Source organism: Chamaea fasciata, unplaced genomic scaffold (assembly GCF_029207755.1).
Source record: "Chamaea fasciata isolate MVZ Bird 193981 ecotype frontalis unplaced genomic scaffold, bChaFas1.0.hap1 SCAF_1, whole genome shotgun sequence".
Taxonomy (NCBI): Eukaryota; Metazoa; Chordata; class Aves; order Passeriformes; family Sylviidae; genus Chamaea; species Chamaea fasciata.
In genome coordinates this window covers 4,195,552-4,221,132 of record NW_027094086.1, presented here as the reverse complement: position 1 = coordinate 4,221,132, position 25,581 = coordinate 4,195,552, and the positions used below count along the sequence as shown (strand labels likewise).

Genomic DNA, 25,581 nt, shown 5'->3' with positions numbered 1-25,581 from the left:
TGCTCTCTCCTGGTTTACACCTGAACCCTACAAGTGTCAGGTGAGTTTAGAACCATCTCTGAATTGCAACACCTGCATTTTTGCCAGGCAATGTTTGGCAGTAGCATTTTTGGAAATATTCATGAAGCTCTGGGGTGCAGGTGAGTGTTATTTGCCTTGCACAGCTCAGGGATCAGGTGTCCCTCCACTCACCTTCCCCACAAACATCACAGGAACACGAGCCACAAACTCTTACTGAAATGTTTATTAAGATCGAACTTCGGAACAATGGATTGGAACACAATGTCTGGTGGAGTAGAATATTTCTAAACTGATTTTTTTCTTTTCTATGCATAAATGAAAAAAAAATCAAGATTATACAAAAAGAACAGAAAGTGCAGAACACAATAAAACAGTTCTCATGCAACATTTTTTTAACCTTTAAACAGAAAATAAGCTCAACAGTGTAGAAATAAAAATCATACATACATTATGCCGTCTACGCACTCAAACATTCATCTGTGACATCACTTTTCTTTATCCCTTTTTCCTCATAAAACAACATTATGTGTTTAACACATGCTTATAAACATTGCTAAACTCAGCAAGAGCTATTATAGTGCCCCAACTTAATAAGTTGATAAAAAAGTAGTTGTCATATGGCCAGTTCACAAAGGAACTAAATATTCTTTTTTTTTTTTCTTTTTTTTCCTTTTTTTTTTTTTTAATTTTTTTCCCCACTATGAGATGCCTATATGCAGTTTTCTAGTAATATGAGGCATTTAAAATAAGCTGGTCATTTGGCTACTTAAAGGGCTTAGTGTTCATGTTACATCAGGCAAAACAAATTCACATTGAGAACTGCTAATTTGTTGGGAGAAAAGTCTGGATTTTGCGGTTATTTATTACAATTTGGCTGTCGCTAAGGACTGAATAGGTGCAGAGTAAATAAGGTGATACTGAGTTTGACTAAATGCTCCCAGAGCTTCACCTTAAACTTCCAAATTTAAGAATAAATGTGCCAGAACAGGTCATATTGAACCATGCTCTGCATTTTTCCTAAAATTTTAGCAGGTTGCAAGGGCATCAAAACCCCTACAATTACAGCAGAAGTGCTCTTTTGGTGGGGCATGTATTTGTCCCTCCTGGGCACCCCTTGCGCTCCCTGGGGCGAGGAAAGCTGAGGTGGAAATTCAGGTGAAGCTGCTTGGGTTGAGGAACCAAACCAAATCGGTTTTCCAGGAGGTGATTTTAATTTAAATGACAGGAACACCTGGAACACCTTCATGGGCAGATCGGTGGGTGTGAGTGCCATGCCAGGAAAAGGAATTGAGCCTTTTTGATGTTTTCTAAGGCAGCTTCTGAACTGCTGAGCCTCAAATTCAAACCCCAGTTGGTGCTTGAGCTTCTGTAGCTCCTTTGGATGCAACATGACAAAGAGAAAACTTTGGGTAGCTCCACTTTTTCCAAATGACCATTTTGTGACATGCTTTACAAACGTTCAGCTTTGTCATTTAAGGAAGGAAAACAGCTAAAGGACTCTCTGGAACCATAAAGTTTCTGCAAAGAAAAATAAAATTTGGTATTTCTTCCACACAGTCATCAATAACATTTCTGTGCAACATTTGGTGTCCATTACATTTATTTGGCCTATTCAAAGGAAACGAGGACAAAACAGCTGCAAAGAAAACCAACTTCTCTTTCACAATAGACACTTCAGATGCCGAAGCTGCTACATGTGCCTGGAATACCATGCAGGAGTTCATTTGTTCATTTAAATAGGATACATATTTATAGCTGAGCTTGTCTCACATCAGACTAGGATGAGAGAAACCTGGAAGAACTCAGTTGAAAACATTGTGGAGTACAGTGACAGCAACACACAACCCCCAAAGGTATTTTGGCCTGAGCAGTGTGTCTGGAAGTGTACAAACACAGAGGTACAGACACAGACACACATCCCTAAACCCCACCCAAAGCTCAGCACCTGCCTCCTGCGCTTTCCTCCTGCCCAGATGTCCCAGCTCTCCCAGGAACAAAGTGTGACTTTCTCTACCTTTACTCATAGATGTGACCTCAACCTGCATAGCTATGAGACCTGGCAGCCAGGAAAATCCTGCTTTTCATGGTGGAGGCTGGAGGAAGCCAAGCTCACCCCGGACCAAGGGCAGGGGGCATGTTCTTAATGATGAAGCTGAGGTTTTAAGAGGTACCTGGCAAAAAGCACCATGGTTGCTGCTGTCATTCCAAGTGCTGGGGGTTCAGATCAGGTGGGAGAGGGATAAGAAAGACTCAGTCCTTGCCTATGAGGAAAACCTCATGCAGCCTGTTCCATCCTAGGGTCTGAGTGCCAGCACTGGCAACAGCAAGAAAACCAGGAGGGTAAATTTGCATCCACCTCCTTTTCAGACTGATGTGCTGGGAGTATTTCAGAGCCTAGAAAAAGGCTCCAAATGAAAGGGGGAAAGGACACTGTATGTTTCAAGAGCACAAATCTCTGTTGGATTTACTGGCCTCCTTCCTCCTGATGATGAACAACCCCTATCCTTCTACAACTGCTCACAGCCAGTGTCAGCAAACCACCAGATTTGTGTTATTAAAAGGCTATTTAGGCAATAAATCTCTATGAAAGTGATCAAACCAGCAGGAAGAGAGACATTCCTAAGAAGTTATTGCTTCTGTAGTCCTTAACTGCCATCCATAAACAGCACAGATCTCACTGGACTGTTGGAATAACCCAACGGGGCCAAACCCACACTCGGCCTTTCTGAGGGGGGGAAGTTAAAGCTTCTCTGCTCTCACGTGAAACATCTCAAGATGTGCAGCTGACCAACCACAGCCCTTGAGGGTCTGAGCACTAGCGGTGCCTCGTGTCACACATCACTGCAGCAGAACATGTTAAAATTGCTTACACTATTGAACAACACAAAACTGAGCCACTAAACCTTAGTCCTACTACACTGAAGGTCCAATGGGATGACTTCAACTAGAGAGGAATACGAACAAAAAAAAATGTTCATTGTCACCAGGAGTAACAAAAAAAAGCCACTTCAAACTTCTCTTTCCACAAGCTCTGCAACAAACACATGAAACTTACTACTTTAATTGTGACAAAAAAAAATCATTTCTGTATCAAAAGATAAGGTCAGAGACAGATGAAGAAATGAAGAAATAAATCGTTGCTCGCTCTACCATAAGAAGTGCTGGGGCTAGAAAGAAAACTTTCACATCCAAGGAAAAGCCCTTGGGAATCTCAGCAGGTGAAGCCAGTATGGGGGTTTCCCAGGCTGTCCCAAGGACAGGAGGAGATGCTTTGGCTGGGGCTCCCCAAGTTAATTCTTCTGGCAACACTACAAAAACTTCAGCACATTTACAATGAATAATTATTTCCTTTGCCTTTACCAGGGAGTGAAATCAGCTTCCTGCCGTGGCAGCGTGTGTATTCCTGCATTATGAGCCCCATAAACAACTCCAAACACAGATTTTAACATCCAGTTCTTAGAAATGAAGCCATGCCAAATGCTGTCCGTGACAAAATTGGCCCTGCCCTGCCTTTGCTTGAAGCCTCTGGATTCAAAATGAAAGGTCCTTCCTCCCTCCTTGCCCTTCTCTGGCTGAGAAAGCTCCACAAACATGGATGAGCTCACTCCCAAAATGGTTTCATGTTACCTCTGTGGGATGTGAAGTCAGAGGAAGCTTCAGCCTCTCCTCCCTCTCTGCAGCTACTTGGTCAGTGTGATGGCGCAGTGAAAGATCTTGGCTTTGAAAGTGCAGTGTGGAGTAATGGAGATTTGATCCATGCTGGTCCATAGAACCCTTGGGAAAACAGTAAGGCTGGCACCAGTCAGAAAATGCAGGTTTTTAAACTGTTGAAGACCCTTTCCAGCAGTAGAGATTAAAATAAGGAGTACTTGACAGTGGCTATTTAACCAAAAGCAGAATCTTCAAAAGGCGCTTCAAAACTAAAATATTAAAGCCACTTTAAAATGTGTAACTCAGCATGTAACTTAGATGAATGCCAGTTCTAGGGTGAAACACAACACTTGTCTCTCACATAAGAACATCACCAGAATATATTAAATGTAACTGAGATGATAAAATTCACGACAGAATTTCTCACAACTGCTTTCTTCAGTAAAGTCTCATACTGTTCAGTAGTATCGCTCCCCTGGCTGAATGCAGTTCACAGTACATGTTCTACATAAAAAAAATATTCACCATAGAAAAAAAAAGACTTCCTCAAGACACTTGGAAAAACAAATACAACCCCTAAGTCCTGTGTGATTACATGTACTTCAGTGCTCTGTGATGTCACCAGCCTAAAAACATAGTCACCCTTGACAGCAGAGGCCATACGCATTGACTTCAGAGAAACCCACGGATGCCACCTTCAAATACACCCAAACATCCACTTCTCAAATACACTGACAATTCAAGTAATTCAATAAAAACTGCTTTTCATATTAAAATATAGCTCCTTTGTCTGAATGCCTGGATTGCAGCATGATTGACACAGGATTGCAAGTCTTGGAGGAGGAGGAGTTTGAGGCAGCAGGAATCTCACACTGCACTGTGTTTGCCTGTCCAGCACACGGATTGACGGCAGCCTGGGGGGCCCAAGCCAAAATGAGTCAACAGCATCACAAACACATCTTACAAATGACCATCAGAAGTCTGTGAAACACAAGTTTTGAAAGTTGCTTTAAATGGCTGCTGGATCATGATCCAAACCTATTTTAAATCAAGTCAGCACATCTCTTTCAACCTCTTTCCAGAAAAGTATCTTTGCACTGCAGCTGTGTCCTGAATCATGGAAGGGGACATGGAGGATGTGCTGACGACATTGGTGCAGCAGCTCAGAAGAGCTCTGGCCTACAATTCCTCCAACACAGGGACAGGAACAGCAACATTTGAATTTTAAGGCCCAAAAACTGTTCTGACACAGATTTTTATACACCCAGACTATGCCATAAAGTGACGGAGGTAGGCCTTGGGTTCTCCTTGTTGTACTGACCCCGTGCCTTTACCTCGGCTGCTGCATTCCCAGCCAGGAGGTTAAAGGATCGTAAAAAGTGCAATTAATCAATGACTTCCTTTCCCTACGGAAGAGAATCCGCACGCCCCCTCCCATGAAGCTGACCCCAGAGATGCCCTTTCTCCATGGCAGCTTCATCCAGAGATGATCAGGTTTAAATGCTGAGAAAACCCCCGAGTTCACCAGCATGTGAAACTCTCAGCTAAAAATTGTCACAGCGTATTCCAACGACATTCATAAAATGCAGCACTTGTGATAAAGAAACCTGTGAGTGCTGGTCACCTCTCCCACCTGCTGCTCCTTCCATCTACACCTGACATCCAGCACCCAGTGTCACCCTCTCCTGACAAGCAGCAGATTTGGGAGTGGTTGTGAATAGCATGACAAAAAGAATTCACGGCAGTTTCTTAGAAACTGCAGTAATTGCTTTTTTTTTCCTTGAAAATAATTGCAAATAAAAGGCTTCTGCAGTAATTGCACTAATAAAAACATGAAGTCTAAAATTAAGGTAGCTGTCAGACCAGTAATATCATGCTTGTGAAAAAAATCAATTGATGTCTAAGCATTTGATTCAGTTATTATGCTAGTGAAATCTGAAATGTTCAGACAAAAAAATGGCAAGAGACTATAGGTCGAGATAGCTTCCATTTTCTGTTAGTTTAAAAACAGCTGAAAACTTAATTTTTCTAACTGCTAATTGTATACACTGTGAATCTCATGCAGATTAATAAAACTTATTTGAAATCTAAATGTATTCTTAATAAAAAAGTGTTCAGAAATGACATTTCTAAGTCGTAGAGAAAGCAATTAGCATCAGAGCGACCTGCTCAAACCTAGAGGAAGGACTACAGAATTCAATTTACATTTTTGCATGAAACTGCCTTTTCTTCTGCAAATTTTAGCTACAAGTAGTGAAGGTCCTAATTTTCTTTCCTGGAAAAAAAAAAAAACAAACAAATCACAACAAAAGTTCTTGATCCTGCACCTGCACTCCTTGGAATGTGGGTGAACAAGCATCAGCGGCCTCACACGGCTGACTCGCCCTCTGGCTCCACCACCGCGGCTCCTTTGCGCGTCAGCTTCAGCACTGTCGGCTTCTCCGCGCCCGCGCCGCTGCCCTCAGCTGTCTCTGGAGGACCCAGTCCCTTCTGCTCTTCCTTTGGCTCTTCGTTGACTTCGGGGTAAATCACCAAGAAAGTCGCTGTCAAAAAACCCAGGAAGGATCCCACCGAAGCCACCATGGGGATGACTCTGACCGTGCCGACCACGTCCACCACGCCGCCGAGCGCAGAGGCCACCAGGATCTGGGAGATGTAAACCTGACACGACAGGATGGCGCAGTCGATGCCGAACCCTCGCTTCGAGTTCCCGGGGCTGTGGTGAATGTACTGCAAAAAGACAAGAAATGTGGTAGGCGGTAAAACAATGGATGAAAGCAATAGTTAAATACCAGAACTTTCCTTGAATTTCTCAGCCCCACGGTAAACTTCACATCATCTTTGTGCAGCACCAGGACACAACTCCACAACAACAGCCTCCTTATCGGCTCATCAACACGATGCTCCTCAGGACCCTGCAGCACGAGGCAGGCATTGACTGGGTCCCTTCTAGCCCAAATCAGCCCCAAGATTAGGTTTTGTAAAAACAATTCTACATGAAACATTTGGTGTTACATGAAACATTAATTTTATGATCATAAAAAGGAATCCCCCTTCCAATCGCAATGCAGGGACTTACAATAAATGTCCCTCCTGTAATTTTTAATCCAAATGGACCAGTGGAATGACACTGTCGGGAAGTAAAATTGTCCTTGTTTCCAGCAGAATTGTTTTGCTTTATGCATTCCCAAAATTACAGCTGCATTTCCAGACTCACTTCAAAATCTAAGACTGTGAAAAACCCGAGTAACACTACCATACCACATCCAAGACAGGAGTAACAACTAGATATATAGTAAACATTCCAATAATAATTTAATTTCTCTTCACCTGCCATGCACAACCAGATTGTTATATCCCTCAACACAGGAAAAAGCAATCATGACCACCGCTGAGCCAACTCAATGCCAAGACTATCTGATTTCAGCACCAGCTCCTGCTATTTACTATCCATTCAAGCTTTGGCACACACCTCAACAAAGCAGGTATCTTCAATAATGGGATTTAACAAATCCATTTTGCCACCATGATCTTAAGAGAAACACGAATGTTCTGCTTTGATTCACATATATACTCCAAATATTCCACATACCTGTTTTATCTCATGGTATTGTCCCAAAAGTGCGTAGGGGCAGTAGGAGATGCTCATGGAGACTATTCCCATCGTGCTGATCATTATCATGGTGACGTACACGTTGGGGAACATGGCCATCACTGCAGTGCCAAGGGAAAAACCCAGGGTGCCCAGGATGTAGATCACTTTTATGCTAAGGTCGTAGTTGTCCAAGTATTTCTGCAACAAGGCTGCAGGGATAAAGAATAAAACAGGAATCATGGAATGGTTTGGGTTGGAAAGGGCCTTAAAGACCGTCCAGTTCCAACCACCCCTGCCATGGGCAGGAATACCTTCCACTATCCCAGGGTGCTCCAAGCCCCATCCAACCTGGCCCTGAACACTTCCAATGATAGAGCATCCACAGCTTCTCTGGGCAACTTGTTTCAGTGCCTCACCACCCTCACAGGGAATAAGCTTTTCCTAAAATCTAAACCTACTTTTTTCAGTTAGAAACCCTTTCCCCTTACATATCAGTTTGCTCACTAAAGTTTTAGGGGATTGATGTGGCCATGGCAGCTCTATACCATGTTCAGGAGGTGGATGCTCATATTTGGGCTGTTTGACCAGCACAGCCCAGCCCTCACTGGGAACAGGATGTGTTTCTGCTTCAGAAAGAGCCGGTCCCCATGGTACTGAACTGTGCAGACACGCCTGCTACGTGCTGCAAATGGTAGAGTTTAAGTTTGGCGAAAATCTCAATTTCAAAGTCTATTGCAAGTCCAAATTATCTGCAGAATGACTTTCAGAAATACATATTTATAATTTTGATTTAAAAAGTCTTTGCAAAAACCCTCCTGAATATGCTTATATCTTCTACCAAGCATGATTTTAGTTTTCTGAAGGCTTGTTAAATGCCACTCAATATCCTTTGATTTCATTTTGTGCTTTATGCCACCTAACCATCTGTTCATACTTCCACCGCTACATTTGGAGGAACTTTTAAACACTGATCCCCTTATGAATGCAAGAAATGCTTTTCCAAAATATCCTCTACCTCAAAAAGGAGGTGGATGCCAACTGAAGCAACACTGTTTCAGGATGTCCAGGATTTAGATGACCCTTGTGGGTCACTTCCAACTCCGAATATTCCATGATTCTACTTTTACCTTAGAAATAAATGCATGAGGTGCATTCCACTGTGTGACTGCACAGTCTCTTACCTGAACAAACAGCAGCAGTAGCAGCATAAATCACCAGCCCCCAGCATCCCATCTGAACTCCAGCATTGTAGGCATGCAGCTCAGTCGAGTTCGAAGGGGCCTGCAACAGACACAAACACCAACACCACTTTGTTGTACTGAGCATATCTCAGAAACGAGGGACTCTGAGCAGGTCTGCCCATGGGAACTGCTCTCCTACCTTTGGATCGCCCTGGAAGATGACCTGTCCCATAAAATCCGTGTAGAACACAGCTTCAGCAATGATGGAAAACCAAGTCAGGAGGTGGCAGACGCACAGCCTCAGCAGCTCCTTAGGCATCTTTAGCATCGACAACCACAAGAGTCTGACGGTGGTTTCGGTCTCGCCCTCTTCGCTCTCCGTGTCCCCGCTGGAGTTGGTGGTGCCGCTCTGGTTGCGGTGCCGGCAGCGCTGCCGCTGCCGTTTCTGCATGTCATAGATGTCGTTCATGCTGCGCGAGGACTTGATCAGGACGATGGCGTTGGCCCGGCGGAAGCGGTACCGGTGGGAGCCGATCTTGCCGTAGTAGGAGAAGGTGTAGGACGGCTGCCGGTAGAACATGTGCCTCCGCCGCCGCATGGAGTTGGAAGTGCTGGATTGCTTCATGCCTATTCTGGCGTGTCCATTGAGGAACTCTTTTGGTAGGGAGCCGTTGATGTTTGGGACTTTATCTTCATTTAAACGATTATCAAGCAACATTTCCTCCTCCTTCTCATTCTCCCTGAGGAAAGCAGACAGGTGGTTGAGTTTGGACTTCATGATCTCCTGGCTCGTGTTGTGGGGAGTGTTTGGATATGAAGCATCCTGAAAAATGGAGGGCTCAATATCATGCAGGAAAAGCAGCTCTGATTCAATTTCCAGTGTGGCATCGGGCATGTGCAGAACTGAGTCACTCTTGCTTCTCACTATGTTCACCTCAAGGAACTCCATATTGAGGTCATGCTCCGACTGAACCTCATCATGGAACATGGAAGCTCCATACGGCTCTTCCTCACTAATTACATTCAGCCGATTCAAAGGAGGGAGACTGCCACTGAATTTGGCACTGGAAAGTGTGTCTCCTTCATCATCGATCCTGTCCTGCTGAGGGTTGTATTGCTCTTCTTCAATGCTAAAAAGGTGGAGAGCAACGGAGACAGAGAAAATAATGGCTGCAAAGAAAAAAAGGACTTGCTCTTGAGATTTAAAAATGCTACCCAAGAAGGTCTGTGTCCAGTCCAGCCCTCCTAGCATATAACCAATCGCTCCTCCAAGACCTGTGGAACAGAAAAAAGTGAGAAGTGAGATCAGGAAAAATCAATTCAGCCACAACCTGGTCTTCAGGAAGACTGAACAGCAACCAAAAACATCTCAGTTAACTCCCTACCAGCTGAAAATGCATGGATGTTCAGGGCCATGTCTTGTTCTTCACTGTCCACAACATCCAACAAGTAGGCCCGAATTGGCCCTTCGGTTGCATCGGCGCAGAAGTCCAACACCACAACCCCAAGCACTGTGAGAACTATTCCAATGGGCTGCTTGTCCGGGACATCACCAATAGCCAGACCTGGGAAGAAATGAGAGAGGTATCTTAGCATATCACTTAAAAAGGGCAAACTTCTAAGAACAAGCTTAACACCTTAAGAGAGAGGTGGCCAACATGCTCACCGCAAATATTCCTTTATGGAGCAAAATGGCAATTTCAGCTCTTTGGCATAGCATCATGGAAGGTCTGGGATGTGGGTGGTTTTTATGTTCTTAAGAATGACATTTATCAAAATGTTATTTTATAAAGCATCTCTTAAACCTCTAGGAGCACTGGAAATTATTTCGTATTCCTCCCATGTATCTTCCTTCGGATGCTGAAGGCTGTTTTTATAAAAGACAGCCATGGTGGGAGAGGGGAGCATCCAAAATGACATATTTCATCTGTCATATACATCCACAGGTAACTGCACTGCTGGCAGCAGTCCTGACAGGATGTTTAGTGTGCAGTAGTAGAAGTACACCAGGATAAAGTGAAATTTAACCCCTTCATCTCTCTCTTTGCTTTTCTTAAACATTCTTATTTTCTAGACCGATTTTTATAAGCAAAACTTTTAAGGATGAAGCAACATGAATGTTATTTTGCATTGCAAAAAGCATCAGTCAGCTTCTGTTGACAGCATGAGATGAAATGCTTTTTGTCTACAGAGTAGAAAGGCAGCATTAAGGCAGAGCTGGATAATTTGTCATGAGATGAACCAGTGAAAAAAGCATGAATTACTCGAATCACAGAGATTTAGAAGTTACACATGCAAGGCTGATAAAACCATTAGTGTAACTGATTAAAATGTCTGTGGAAGGAGATGAACTGGCTAAGCCACCAAAAGTCATCTAAATCTCAAGCGCTGATTCCTGCATATTGAATCCTCATTTATACCAAGCCCTTCGAAGGCTGAAGAAGTTTTTAAGATTTCCACACTCAGCTGAACCGTACAGCAGAAAACACAAACAGTGCTTTAGATCTGCTGGAAACCTGAACAGGGCAGGAGAGAACAGGAGCTGGGTAAGGTGTTCTCCTGGGACATGGCTGTATCACGATTGGGATTAGCCAATCTCTGTGTTCCTGGTACCCCTCCCTATGACTGCTACTGCCAAAGGCCCTGTTATGAAAGAGGGTCTGATACAGTTTTTGCAGCATCTCCTGTTGTCCCAAACTGCAATTAGGATTGCAAATAACTGCAGACTAAGGACAGGAAAGTGAAGATGAAAAATCATCAATATTTTGTGCTGATTTATTAGAAGGCTTCAAAATAAGCAAATAACCCGAGCCAGAGGTTTGCTTGCCAGTATCAATGGCTCACGACCTAAACTACTGTATGGAACTGAGAGCTTCTTATCACCTAAAATCTTGTAAGAGAGATGCAGTCTAACATCTTGCAAACATCTGCAAGAAGAGGAATAAGTCTTGGAGACACGACAATTAAATACAATTGATGACAACTAAAGACAATTGATACCAAACCATACAGTCAACCCCAGGACAATGCCATATGATAACAATTGAAATAAATAATATTTATTGTTTGGATAAATTAAAAAACAAACTAAACGTCACCTATCTGAATAGTTTGTCCACTGCAGTTTGCAGAGAACTGAAGCCTGGCTTTCCAGTCTGGCTTTAACAGGCTGAGCCAAGGTAACTTTCCATTCATTTCCTTCAATTAGTAGACCTGTTTCACAATTCAGCTGCATCTAACCCCAAAAAGAGAGCCAAGAGGATGTTATTAGGTGCTAAGTTCCTTTTTTTTGCATCAGTACAATCATTTTGTAAACATTTTCCTAAACATACTTGCTGTCACCTCTCCTACAATAAATTTACAAAGAGATTGTAGATTAAATTCGTAGTAAACTATGTTCAAGGGAAACTATTTTTACCAGCTTTGATGGGGGCTCAGGAAAAATTATTTTCCCACATAGTTTTTGATAAACAAATATTAACTGTGTTCTGGACTTTTTCAATACCATGTCTAAGAAAAGCACAAGAAAAAGTGAAAAGATAATTTTTGAAATAATGCTGGAAACAGGATGTGTTACCAGATATGCATTAAAGGGAAAATGGATCACAACAGGAAACATTTCCCTGTGAACAGGTTGCTACAATTTTCCCATGTCAAGGATCGACCAAATTTGTCTCAGGGACTGCAAACATTATGCTGGCAACCATTGTATTAATAACATTGTTATTAATACCAGTTACAGCTATGATTGCACAATGCTCAGCACAGTGCTCTAACTCCTGAGTTCAAATAATAACAGGCAAGATGGACAGAGCTCAAGTGCAGGGCTGAGGAGATTTCTAAAGATTTTAACATTAAATACAAGGTAAACCAAATGCAGAACATTATCTTTACTTCCTACATTAAAATCTCAAAGCAGGTGCATTAGCAGGGGATGCTTGTAGGGGATTTCCTTGTTATTTACCTATCACAGAGCCATTAAGGAAAAGTGCAACTCCAAAGAGGACACCAATGCAGAGAGCAAGGATAAAAGGCCGCCGGCGGCCCCAGCTCAGCGTGCAGCGGTCACTGGCCGAACCTATGAGCGGAGTGAAGATCAAGCCCAGGATAGGGCTGAGGAACCAAGTGAGGCTGTAGTATTGTTCAGGAAGACCTAAAATGAAGACAAAAATGATGGAAAGGTTATGTGGTACACACCAAACATTTCACTCTGTACATGAAGTTTTATTACAGCGTTGAAAATGGGAGATTTGGGGTAATTTACTGACAGTGAATTCTCTCCCACATTAAAAACTCATTTAAGATTCTTTAGCAATGGTTAAAAAAAAAACAGCTAAGGAAAAAGCACAGAATTACTTTTCAAATACCTGGGCAATAAGAAGGGAACAACTGGAGTATTTCTGCTACTGCATCCTCTATCGATTCATGGAACATAAGCCCAAAGATTGTGGGGTGCTTGGAAGCTGCCTGGCTGTCATATACACAGATCCTTGTCTCAACAAAGCTTTTAAGATTCAAAATTGAGCATTATAGTGGTGCTGCTTTCATCTAAGACCACCTCCACAAAAGAGTTATTAAAGATTTAATGGACTGAAAGTGAAGGACAAGAATTTGAATGTCTTATGATATGTCCCATTTCTAAGCAGAAAAATGTTTACTTACAAAAATGAAAGACAATAAAAACAACAATTAGCAATTATTCATCAACTTCGATAAATCTAAGGTTTGCTCATCCCCACGGTCTTTGCTTTCTTTAGGAACAGAGATGACAACTCATAGGATCAGATGGGAAAAAGTTTAAAAAAATTACTACATAGCACTTAGTAGAAAACAGCAACTTGGTAGAAATAGTAATTTCTGGAGAAGAAAGAGCTCCCAACCCTTGCACTCCACATCCCCAGCACGAAGCAGTGGCCTGCAGATGGCAGACTGGCCACAGCAGCAGCCACGCTGGCTCCTCTGGGACCTGCCTCCTGCTCGTTTATCAGCGCAGGGCAGGTAACACTCTGAGACACGGTTCTTAGAAAAACGTTAAAAACAAAACATTCTATTTCTTGCAGTGCAACTGATGCCAAGACAGAAAAACTCAGTGTCTTTATCCCAGGAAGGAAAACCATTTATTATCCAAACCCATATATGGTGAGTGCAAGCACCATTTGACCTTTGCTGGAGAGATCAACCTGTACCTTGTGCTCCCTGTTCAGCACACTAAGGCATCCATTACCAAGCAGGATTATACCAATCCCTGCCCAAAATAGCCTCTGATGCAAATTTGGAAGTCTAATCTGCTGCTGTTTAAAGTAGCACCAAATCTTGACTAGCAAGACTGACTTCTTCCACGAGACAGATCAGATTTTCCCAAGAGTGTTGCACACTCTGTGGTGATACAGAGTTTATACTATGGAAAATAAGCTTTCTTTTGGCATGAATAACAAATTTCATCATCAGGATTCAAAATCCAGGTCTGAGGCCAAGGTCTGTGTGATCTCAGTCACTTTGGCTAATGAACAAGCTAACAGTGACAGCTACCTTGATGAGTCCAGAGTTATTGGAAGAGACCTGCCCCTGCTGAAACTTCCCAATCTGTGTTTGTCATGAACCTTGTGCCACAGGGAATGGCATCATGGTTCAGCCACCTTTCCTTGTTACAGGCAGCTGCAGGCCTGTACTGAGGTCAATACTACACATCAGTACTTACCATAGAACTATTGACTCCTTTTGCACGGGATTTAGACCTTTAGGAAAGGGCTGTGTTTGTACAGGTGGCACTGTGTTCATATCATGAATCAAATCACTATCTCCTGCTTAGCTTTTCCTGCTGTTTGGTGATGTCTTGGCTGACATGGAAGTCTTAGCTGAGATAAAACTCTGTGTGCATTTGCATTTTAGACCTAAAGCTCTTGTTCAAGAAGCCACGGGGTCTCCAGACTGCAACATTTATTTGCACCATCCAGCTTCTCTTCATGTACACTATGAAAGATGCAAGTTAGGAAGCCAGCAATTCAAGCAGAAGTGCAAGGAAAACTTCCATCTCCCTGTGGTTTTAACACTCCCTTTAACTTCACCAGGTTAAACAGCTTCCCAAGCACAAAAGCAGGTTCAGGCACCTCATGTTTAACTGGCATCTCACCTGCTCCAGGATGTTGACACTTACCAGTGCGTGAGCTGAATTAAAATTAATAATGATGGGGAAGAGGAAACATTTGGTTCAAGGCAAGTAAAACTGAAGGCCGGGCATGATTCATTTAAGGTGAATGATTTTGCACCTTATGAAGAAGAAATGGCAATGTGAGAATACTCATCCCAGTTTGCTTGCACAGAGCCCACCCTGGGAGAACTGGTTAAGCACCCAAGGTTGCTACTGTGTTAGGCCAAGTCCCTGCAGAGTCTGTTTCAAACGCAGTGAGAGGCTGCAGCTTAACCAATGTCATGGATCTTTATTGCAGTGATCACCAACATCTGGAATAACTTGATGGCATTTCACTGCACGAGGGCTGTGTGTTGAAAGCAGACATTTCTTTTCTGAATTATGCTGTGACTTGTGAGTTATGATCTGGGACATCTCAATTGAGCTCATCCATCAGGAAACACTTGTGAGACGCTGGGAAGGTTTTGCAGTAAATCATACAGAGACTTTAAATAAACACAGAGGTGAAGGCTGGCAAGAGCTCTGTCATCAGCCTAACAAGCCTCATCACATCTCATGTGAATACACAATCAAATAGACATATTTAAGTAAAATGGACACAAAGATTCTCTTTTAATAATCCAACATCCATTAAGACAAACTTTGTTTTAATGGAGACTCTGAGCAGAAACAACAAGGAAACATTGGTAGATCAGGGACAAGCAATAGGAGTGCAAATCAGGGACACCAGGGATTGGCACAGCTCACTGTCCCTCTGTCCTTGAGGCCACCACTTAGTCTCCAGTCTGCAATGACACTTCTCTGTGGTGTATACAGACCTTAACAACAACAACAACAAAAAAGTTCTGGAAACACACAAACCATTTGAAATGATGATTTGAAATTACTTCTGCAGAGAATTAAAAACTGTTTACAAACATTTCTGCTTCAACTGTAAAACATGCGCATTTCTAAACTGGACAGATAGGTTTTTTTATGCTTTATAGCCACAGCTAACTGCCATAAAAATGTCCTAAAATTGTTTAAAAAAAATTCAGTACTTGACTTCAAGTACTTTCAAGATCAACTTTGCATGTAATAACTCAAAATCAGATTAAGGTCTGGTTTGATTTTACAGGTCAGTAAAAGGAAGGAAAAAAGGTTTTTTACCCAACCTCTGACACATGACTAAAATTAATGAGTTTAATCTTTTCATGCATGAGTCAGAGGAGAGAGGCTGAAATGCTTTCTTGGGAAGAATTTATTTTTACTTATTGCAAAGGGTGATCTTCCTAACATCTAAGTATTGTAAATAAAATCCGAAATCTAAATATTTACAGTGAAAACGGCTTACTTTGCAGAAGACATGAATCTCAATGATTTCAGACCAGAGCCATGGATGTAGCTTTTATGGAAGGGTAAAAAGGACACTTGAAACCCCAAGAACATTATGTTTCAAGACTCTTCTTCAGAAAAACCACTTTGATTTTTTTTTTATTGAATTACTCATTACCAGCCAAAATATCTATCTTTAGAAAAAGAGGCCACGATAAAAATCTATACAAGAATTAATAGCCCCATGCCAAGAAAAATGGAAGAATTTCTAAAAAGCTTTGAGTGCTCCCCCAAGTAAACAAGAAAGGGATAACTATCAAGTGAAACTTGAGCCATTCCCACAGACTGGGTAATGGCAGGAATCACTGACATGAGCACAACCTGCTTTCTCTCTTTTTGGAGAAGCCATGCCATGGGACTGTTTCCATAAGCTAAGTGGCAGGGCCCTGATAAACTGCATACCAAGAGTAGGCCAGCAGTTTATAAAATCATCATGTGTGTTTTACATATAGTTATGCAGAATTCCAAACTGTTAACATTTGTTAAGTGACGTGTATGGCTTTACTGTAAGTATGTAAACTGTGAGATTGTCACATCAGAATTTCCTTGGTTGAGATATGTAATTGATAAGCTCAGTCTGTCCAGTGAACCAAAAGTCTGAAGAGCTCTCAACTCCAGAAGAGTCTTCTCTCTCTGTACAGATTTAGGTTTCACCTCTGATGTCTGTGCTCAGCATTGCTGCCGGGAAATCAGAATTTTGTAAAGCTCACGGCCATGTTCTACCAGGAGTTTTCTAGGAAAGAGCTTTCTGAGGCACTGAGCATGGCCTCCACTGTCCCATGAAGTGAGACTTCAAAAGGTACCTCACAGATGCTCTTCCTCAAATTCACCCTTCACACTGGCAGAGTCTGCAGGACCTTCATCATTTCAACAGTAGCTTGCTTTTGTGTTAGACATTTTCATATAAATGAGAATGTTCCAGACAGACAATGAGAACTCCAACCACAAAATACTATTCCTCTCTTAAAAGAGGCTGTTCTGGTTTTAGTATCTTGAATGTCTGCATACATGATATGCATATTTAGGTTGGCGTGTGTGATTTGGCAGGAGAAGCAAAAAAAATAAGACTGAAAATTGAAATACTTAAACAAATTGTGTGTATATATGTGTGTATGTGTCTGTGTTTAAACAACAGACACCCCCTTAGTCTTCCAGAGGTTTTCTGCCTCACAAGAACGAGCTCCAAAACTGAAACTTGATGAAAATTGTCTGCAAGGGCGTTAGAAAGTCGAGGAAGGTAATTGCATATCCTAATGGTTCCTTTCTTTGTAAATGTATGCTGCTAAACCTACAGAATGTCACCATTTTATGCAGTATTTTAAAATGGGAAGACAGTTCAGAAGGCAGCTGAGGCAGCAAAGACAACAGTAAGCAGAAACGTAGAGACAGAATGTTTTGACACCAAGAAGTTCCTTCTGACCCCCCCATTCAGTGGCAAGGACTCAGCTGGGGGGTGTATTTTAAATAAACTTGGCTGTAGTTACGTGCTGGGCCAGCAGCCCTGCAGCATCCAGTCTCTGACGTGAACAACAGATGCACGGATGCTGGCTTGGACTGGATTTCAAGGCAGCACAGCCATGAGACTGTCATCCATGTGACAGCCTGTCCACAGCCTCTTACAGCCAAAAGTGAAATGTCCCAACTGCTGAGGGCTGCTGCATCCCCCTAGAACAGACCACGGCTCGGCTGGGACTGATTTTGTATGGTCAAGAGCAGTTCCATGCAGCACATACCTTCTCCAAAGGCTGCTGAGACTCACTTACAGGCTCAAAGGCCCAAGCAGCTGCATCCCATTACCAATTTAATGCTGTTCCTTTATTTTGTCTGTAATTTTCCACCTCCACACTTGCCTTGCCAGGTAGCAGCTCTTACAGAAAACCACCATCCGCCAACTTGGAAAAGCAGTCTGGTGGCCTCACGGGGGAGGAATAATAACTGGAGGATTATTATTTAGCCTTTCACTGACAGCTAATCTGAGGAAACACCGAGGAGGGAAAAAACATATTGGATAAACAAGGTTAGTATTTGTGGCGTGAAATGAATGTGGAGCAGGTCACAAGGCAGACTCAGAAGTCTCATACAAATCAGTGAGAAAAAGGGCAAAACACAACAACAGCTTCTGTTAGGAGCGACGACTGCCACTGAGATCCTTGTAATATGGCATTTCCCAGCCAGCTACAAACAAACAGGACACTGGCTTCTAGTAAATAAGGGTTTGTTTTTTCCCAGACAAAAAAAGTGCCCAACAATAGTGGGACCAGCACTGCTCACAGTTCACAGGAAATGCTCACTGTGTCACCATCAGTCTAAGGGCTGCGTGAGGTCACGAGTTACATGGAAGAAAGATTAAGTCACATGCAGCAGTTTCTATTCAAAATCTCTTTTTGATAAGTTCTATTGGGGGAAAAATAGTTCTTTATAAGCTTAACAATAAGATCTGATATGGGAATAGGATGCTAAGGTCCTATTTTCATTTGTTAGAAATCATCACCTAGAGACTTGTTTATATACTTTAAATAAACACCATACAAATTTCTGAACGAACACAAGAAGCTGTCATGCCCTGCAAATGCTTTCTATTCCACAATTTCATCCTTGAATAAAATACTGCGTGCTGCTAAAAATATTTCACATTGATCTGTTTAAAACTGCATTGCTTATACAATCTGCTTTGTTTAGACTATTTTTAAGGAGCGTACCAAGCAGAACCAATGCTTGTCAAAAAGCTGTGAAAAAGTTCAAACTCTGGTATCTGTTTTTCATCTTATACATAAAAATTATAGGAACCACTGCAAACTCAAGCAGTTTAGCTTTGGAGGAGTTATATGAGGAGCAGGGGTTTCAGAATAATCTCGTAAATTCAGCCAAATATGCATTCCCTTCTACTTAAAATAAAAATAGACTTGCCACACATTTGTGTCTCCCAGAGAAACTGCAAACAAGCTGCAATGCCTGTTTTGACATCATAAAACTTTGACAATATATTCTTTACTTCTTGCTATCTGCCCTCAGATTTTAGGATTTTTAATGGCATAGAGTAGGACCCTGAGCTGCCAGAGAAATCATACCTGAGCCAACATATGTTGAACCAATGCACTGGAATAGGCCTGACTGGTAGTCTGAGCACTACTGAGGTACAGTCAGCACTTGTATACAGAGTTTGTTGCACCCATGAGAAACCACATTCTAACTTCTGGATGGAAACAGGAACTCTGACCAACAGGGAAAGGCTTAAAAAAAGCACAGTAATTTCTCCTGATGCTCATTACCATGATCTGTGCACTGACAGTACAAGCTTTTAAGAAGGAAACAATTTTAAGTACTTCTTGAAATCAGGGTCTGGTAGCACATGGGACGAGACAGTCCCTAATTTGCACTCCTAATGTGACAGTATTTTACAGCTGCTGGGGTGAGAAGAAATGAAGCTGATATAGGATTTTTAGATGAAAATTTTGCTTTTCCTTCAATGACTCCTGCACAGCCTGCATAAGGCACTTGCTCAAGCCAAGTGCTTGTTCAGAAGCTGCTTGGAAGAAGCAGCAAACAGCACAACAACACTGGTGAAAAATTGACCAATACTTGTGCTCACAGGGCTCAGTTCAGTTGCAAGAGAGCAGATGGAAATACTCAGAACAAAACTGTGAGGTTTTTCATTGCTGCTTAGCTTCCTACATTAAACTGATTGCCCGGCAAGCTGTCAGGCATCTTGATCAGTGTCTCAGGAACAACCTACTGCGTAAACAGCATCTCAAAACTGTGGCTTCAATCCTCCCACTGGTAAAATTCACATCCTGAAATTCCTCTTGTGCCTGTCGAATCAGAGCTCTTGTGCTTAGCCTGCAACATTCACGAGCTGTCAGCACATATCCCCATCTCACAGGCGGGAGTACGTGTGCTCTGCAAGCCCAACACTGCAGGAACACAAACATCACCCACTTGCAAGAAATCTCTCCGCTCCCTCGTCCCCCTCCTGGTTAGCTCTTGTCAGCAGGGATAGCTGCACAAGGGCTGGGATGCTGAGCTCTCATCTCTCTCAGCTGCTCTGTTACTGCTTTGGATGATATACAGGGCTGCCTCCTCTGTGCAAACAAGGAATTTTTTGTGGGACACAAGAGTGGAGGGATAAAGTACAATTTCTCCATTGGATGGGGTTTATGGGCACTGAGGAGAGTGATAATCAAGAGAACAAATAATTAATAGGAATATTGCAGAGACATGAAAATCATGCCACTGCAAAAACCTGACATCCAAGGGCAAAAAGCAGAAAATTCTTTCCAAAACTACCAGCAGAAGTCAGCTGCAGCCACCCTGGAATGGTCAGGAAAAACCCAGAGGACCAAAGAGACACTTTGCAGGGGAGAGGGTTGGGGAACTGTCTGTCTTCTAGGACTGGAACCTGCTTCCTGCATTGCTGTGATATTCAAACCTTCTGCAGTACATTCAGGCCTCTAAAATGCACACACATTTCTGCTTTAGTCACACCCTATCATTAATACAGGACTCTAGACAAAATCTGCATCTACATCAGAGAAAGGAACAAATAATTAATAGGAAAATTAAAATGATGACATTAGGTTAGAGATGTAGGAAAACTGTCTGACATTTCCTTAAAACCTGTATTTCAAATTTTAGATTTCCTTGGGAGTTGGATGTGAACAAGTCAACACTGTTACAGCAGAATTAACTTCCAAAAATTTGGAAACTATTTCACACCATGTCTGCACCTAGACTAGAGCCATCCATTTTGAAAGACCAGCTAAACTTATAATAAAACAAAGCCCTTGCTCTTCAACAGCTTCAGTACAGAAATATTAGCGTGGTGTTTCACATACAGAGTTCTGGAGGTGTTTTTAAGCTGCAGAAGAGTAATGTCTCCTCCTGGCAAAGCTATTCTGCCTTTTGAAACTCCCTATGCAATAGCCCGACAGCAGCAACCATGGTGGGTTAAATAACACTTCTGGAAAATGGAATCAAGGAAATAAGTGACAGGCCTCTTAAAGGATTTCATCATCCAGCTCTCCCATTTTCTGTCTCTGCTCAATTATTGCTTCTCAACCTCCTACAACTGTCCTCCCCTTCTCATATTTGGCAACTGTGGGAGTCGTTAGTGTTTCATTAAGCTCTGCTGCTGCACGGCTGTTCTGCCAAAGTTGTAGAAAGGTTTATGCGGCTTTCCTGACAATTTCTGGTTTATAACCCAGTTTTATGGTGCTGTGTCAGGAAAGAGAAGCGTATGTTAAGAGAAGTGAGCCAAAGGTATGTGTGGAAGGGGGAGAGGGGAAGCAAAAGCCTGGGAACAGCTGAGGTTTGAGGCATCAGAGAGAGAACACATGGGCTGATCTGTAGGCAGGCAAATGTGATTTTCCTTTTAGCATGATCACAAATGCTGCCAAGCATAGCTTTTAAAGCTTCCATTATTTATTTTAAGGTTTCTAACCCTCCTACTAGCCTACTTCCACAGAGGTAACCTATGTTAATTCAGGTAGAACCCTGTTTCTAGCTTACTGCCTTTATAGCAATCCAGTCTTCTACTTCCTTATCCAATATTGACACATATGTCTATTACTTGATTTATTTGCTACTCCTGCTGCTGCGGAGGAATCAAAAGCAATGCATATGACCTGCCCTGCTCAAGGAAAGGTCAAAAAATCAACTGCTGTTGGAGAATTTTTTTAACTGTAGCTAATGAGCAATTCCTATAGATTTCACTGAATTATATCCTTATCAAACTTACGGTATTTTTGCCAGGGTACAGTGTAAAGTATCAGCTTTACTTAAGACAGAAGCTGAACCTTTTATGCTCAAACACTGAGAATGCCAAACAAGCTTTCCCCATGCTGCGGCAGGAAAATAACCGGCAGAAAGAACAAGGAAACACAACATTGCCAAAGGCTCCCATCTACTGCTGAAGCTGATTTGCTCAAGTTTTCTAGATTATCTGTGCCATCCTTTTTGGCTCTTGGGAAACTTGTTTTTAACTTTTCTTGCTCTCTCACTTATTAACAAGTATTTAGAAATATATCACTTTGACACTAATAAGAAATTTGCATCACCGTGTTTAAAGAGCTGAAATGGAATATAAATTAAATCTGATGCAACTTCCAGTGTGCTGAACCAGCACTAATAAAAAAAAAATAATTCTTTTTAACCACCACTGCAGAGCAGTTTTAAGGGTATAACAGAGGTGTTTACATCAAGTAAAAATCTGAAAACTTTCTTCAGTGTTCCAGAAAAACACAGGTTGTGTTCTGTATCATAGAACCACCCAAGGCTGACTTCACAATGTCAGGGTATTTATTCCCAGCCTGTCTCCTGTTGCTGCCCAGTTAAGCAAGCTGCAGACACAGGACTCAAAGGTCACACACACAACATCAGCATCAATTTCCCTTCGCTCCTAAGTGTCTAAATGTATGCAGGCCCATGTATGAATGCAGCAATCAATAAGCTGTTTCACCACACTGATCCTTCCCTCGCCCTTATGGGATGTAATTAAAAGGCATCAGCCGTACATGATGCCCCACTTGGGCTCGGCGCATTACGTAACGCTGCAGCACTTCCCGCTCCTCTGGCTGCAAGATTACACATCAATTACTGTGACATGTGTTGCCTGAAGAGATGCAGCATCCCAGTTTATCCAAAGCTCAATAGGGTTTTTCGTCACTGTTACTAGAATATTGACAAATTTATAAACACGGGACTTTGCCTCGAATTCCTTGAAAATTCCCAAACCCAAGAGGTTCTTACACACACAACAGAAAATCTTTCAGCAACCTGTTCTGTTAATCAACAGTGGAGCTTTTGTTGCAGTGATTAACACATTAATACCCTGGAATACGACCATCTACTTACACAGCTGAGTCAAATCCCAACCAAAAATTCATGTTAACCCCTAGTTTTAACTCCAAGTAGAGTCAAACCTGAACTGTTAACTCTGGGTATTTAATCCAGGTGGAAGCAACCCACCCACCTCCTAAAAAAGTATGGTCAACAAACAACTTTTCACCTTAAGAACAAGATTTTAATTAAAATCATACTGGTTTAAGGGAGACCTAATCAATAGGGGCTGCTCAGCAGCATCATGAGGCAGCAGTAGGTACAGCCTGTGCCCTCCTTGCTCTGATGCTGTTCTGCTCCACAGGGCAAGGAGTCTGTGCCCAAAGGAAGCTTTGAGTACCATTCCACACTGCTCTACCCAGACCTCAAGGGTAGGTGAAAGCCTGATTGACATAACTAAGCAAGGGCAAGATGAACAGCAGGGCTAGGAGATCCCAAATGTTCTGGGACTTGCTCATGGCCAAGACTTCTAAACCACCATTGTAGCAAACACTGGGCTAGAAGGCATCACTAAGATATTAATTCCTATTCACTGCAGCAGAAGTTTTCTCTGATGTGTCTCTTCCACCCCACCAACTCCCAAATCCTAGGGAATCATAACAGATCTGGTTCACCCTGCCAAACAAATGACTGGCATATACATAGTCCAGTATGGCATCTGCTCAGTGTATCCAGGAACAGAACTTGAAAAAGGAAGGCAAGCAGACCTGAGGGTAGCCAAAAAAGTATTTTTTTTGTTGAGGAGGCAGCCAGACAGAATCCGGTCAGCACAATATTTGCCCCCTTGAATTGCAAGCAGCTAAAAAACCCAGTTCATTTCCAGCCTCAAGAGTGAAATGCAAGGAGCTTGCCTCTGCACATTGATAAAAACCGTTCTTTCCTTCCCCAGTTTTTAGACTTGACTACATGCTTTGAAGTCACATGAAAACAGTGACTTAAGGAGGTGTTTTTTGGCCTGTGTACCCCTGCAGACACCATCTGAGAACCTTTTTCTTCCTGGGGATTAGTGACCAGACAGTTGATCTTTACATTTCAGCTGGGATCACATTTTCATAGTTCTTTTAAGGGTCAGGAGGCAGTGCAGGCAGCTCCTCCTATAATTACCCTGGTTGACCCAACAGAAAAAACCGTAATACTTGATAAATGTTATAGCTACCCAATGTACACTTCCTGTTACAAAAGCCATTTTCCCCTCAAACTGCCAGAAAAGAAAAAAGCTAACTTGATCCTACCTACACTCCTTAGGCCATTGACATCATGCAGTCTCAAAGTGCTTCACTTCCCTTTTCAATACTCAAAGCCCCCCAAAAAGGCACCATTCTCATGACAGGCATACAAAAAGTGTATTGTTAATTGTTACCATGCTGAAAAATCAACCCTCTGGACTTTCTAAAAGCTTTTGGACCACAGGTTTGTTTATGACAGGAATAAACACTCTGCCTGGGATCATTTTGGTCACAACTGTGCTATTGGGAAGCTCTACCAGAAAGTCAGCAGAAAGTGGTAACACAGTATTTGCTTTAAAATTATCTGCTGTTTTAAAAGTGTTGCTGAATTCTATGAATGAATATATAAAGGAACGCGCTGATTCTTCTAACTCATTATCCATTGTTTGCTTTAAAAAAAAATCCCAAACAGGCGAATTTTGCAAATAACCTATCTTAAGCCCCTAAAGAGAAACTGCATTCCTCTACACAGTTGCCTTTATTGAGGTTAATTCCTCATGTGGCTACATCAAGCGGAACAGAAATCCTATTAGCGCTTTCCCCGTTTGCTGCAACAAATGAACAGCATGTTGGAGTTTGCAGGCACAGTTTTCCATGTACATTGCTCCAGGATAAACACTGCAATTCACCAGAGGTTGTAACAACCTCTAGATATAAGAACGAGGACTGTCAGGGAGAGAGTTTTAATCAACAAGATTTTCTCTGCCAAAAAATGTGGGTTTTCTCTGTAGGTATTCATGCCACCAACCACCTGCCTTGTGGTAAAGCATTATAGGAAACCATCCTCTCAGGTGAAATTTTGGGGATGATTAAAGACAGTGTTGGTGGTTATGGAACTTGCCTCAAACGTTCAAACTTTCCTAACTTGCATGTTTTGGCTTGAACAGTAACTTACATGAAACACATTCTATACATGTACAGGGGATATTTAAAAGTAAGAGCTGCTTTCACATTGAAGTCTTCTAAATTCTAATTAATAAGCCCCTTGATCTTAGTATTTTGAGCTTGCATGGTCATAATACAGAGTTGCTCTCATAGGAAATTTTAGTAACTGGAGCAGAGTCTCAGGCATCACTCCAAATAACTCACTCACTGCGTCCCAGAGATGTGGTTCCCCCACCCTCACTCAGCTGTTTAAAAATTATAAAACTGCATTTGTACATGAAGGATAATGAGATCCATGGAGTCCTTTTGCACCAAATAACAGGAATTGATAGTCTGGAATAAAGTGTAATAATACAAGATGAATAACACTGCAGATCCTTAAATGTGATCTTTACTCACATGTATTATGGTGCCCAGTCAGTGAAACTACATGTGGAAGAGTAAGTTGACCAATAAAACCTGAAGTTAAACAACCAGAGCACAACCAGCACAAAAGACAGCAAACATTTCCTTTCCCAATGTGCAAATTATGAGAGTTAGACCCCACAGGGGAGAAAGCAGAACAGAACTCTACTTCAACAACCAGACAAGTACTTTTATTATATTGTGAAAAACAGTTTTCTTTTATATCACTCTGCATGTAATTTTTTCTTGCCATTTAAACTA

The 25,581-nt window shown here is 42.1% G+C and overlaps 1 protein-coding gene across 2 annotated transcripts in view; it reads right to left on the bottom strand.

Moving 5' to 3' along the window:
* Nucleotides 1-229: 229 nt before the first annotated feature.
* SLC45A4 (solute carrier family 45 member 4) overlaps nucleotides 230-25,581 on the bottom strand; it is a 62,924-nt gene continuing 37,572 nt past the window's right edge. For both annotated transcript variants that reach the window (XM_066175356.1, XM_066175348.1), the window contains 6 exons: nucleotides 12,413-12,601; nucleotides 9,834-10,013; nucleotides 8,648-9,723; nucleotides 8,449-8,548; nucleotides 7,265-7,476; nucleotides 230-6,402 (listed from right to left, as the gene is read on the bottom strand). In XM_066175356.1, the coding sequence (XP_066031453.1) occupies nucleotides 6,040-6,402; nucleotides 7,265-7,476; nucleotides 8,449-8,548; nucleotides 8,648-9,723; nucleotides 9,834-10,013; nucleotides 12,413-12,601 (2,120 nt within the window). In that variant the 3' untranslated portion in view covers nucleotides 230-6,039. The remainder of the gene's footprint in view (nucleotides 6,403-7,264; nucleotides 7,477-8,448; nucleotides 8,549-8,647; nucleotides 9,724-9,833; nucleotides 10,014-12,412; nucleotides 12,602-25,581) is intronic.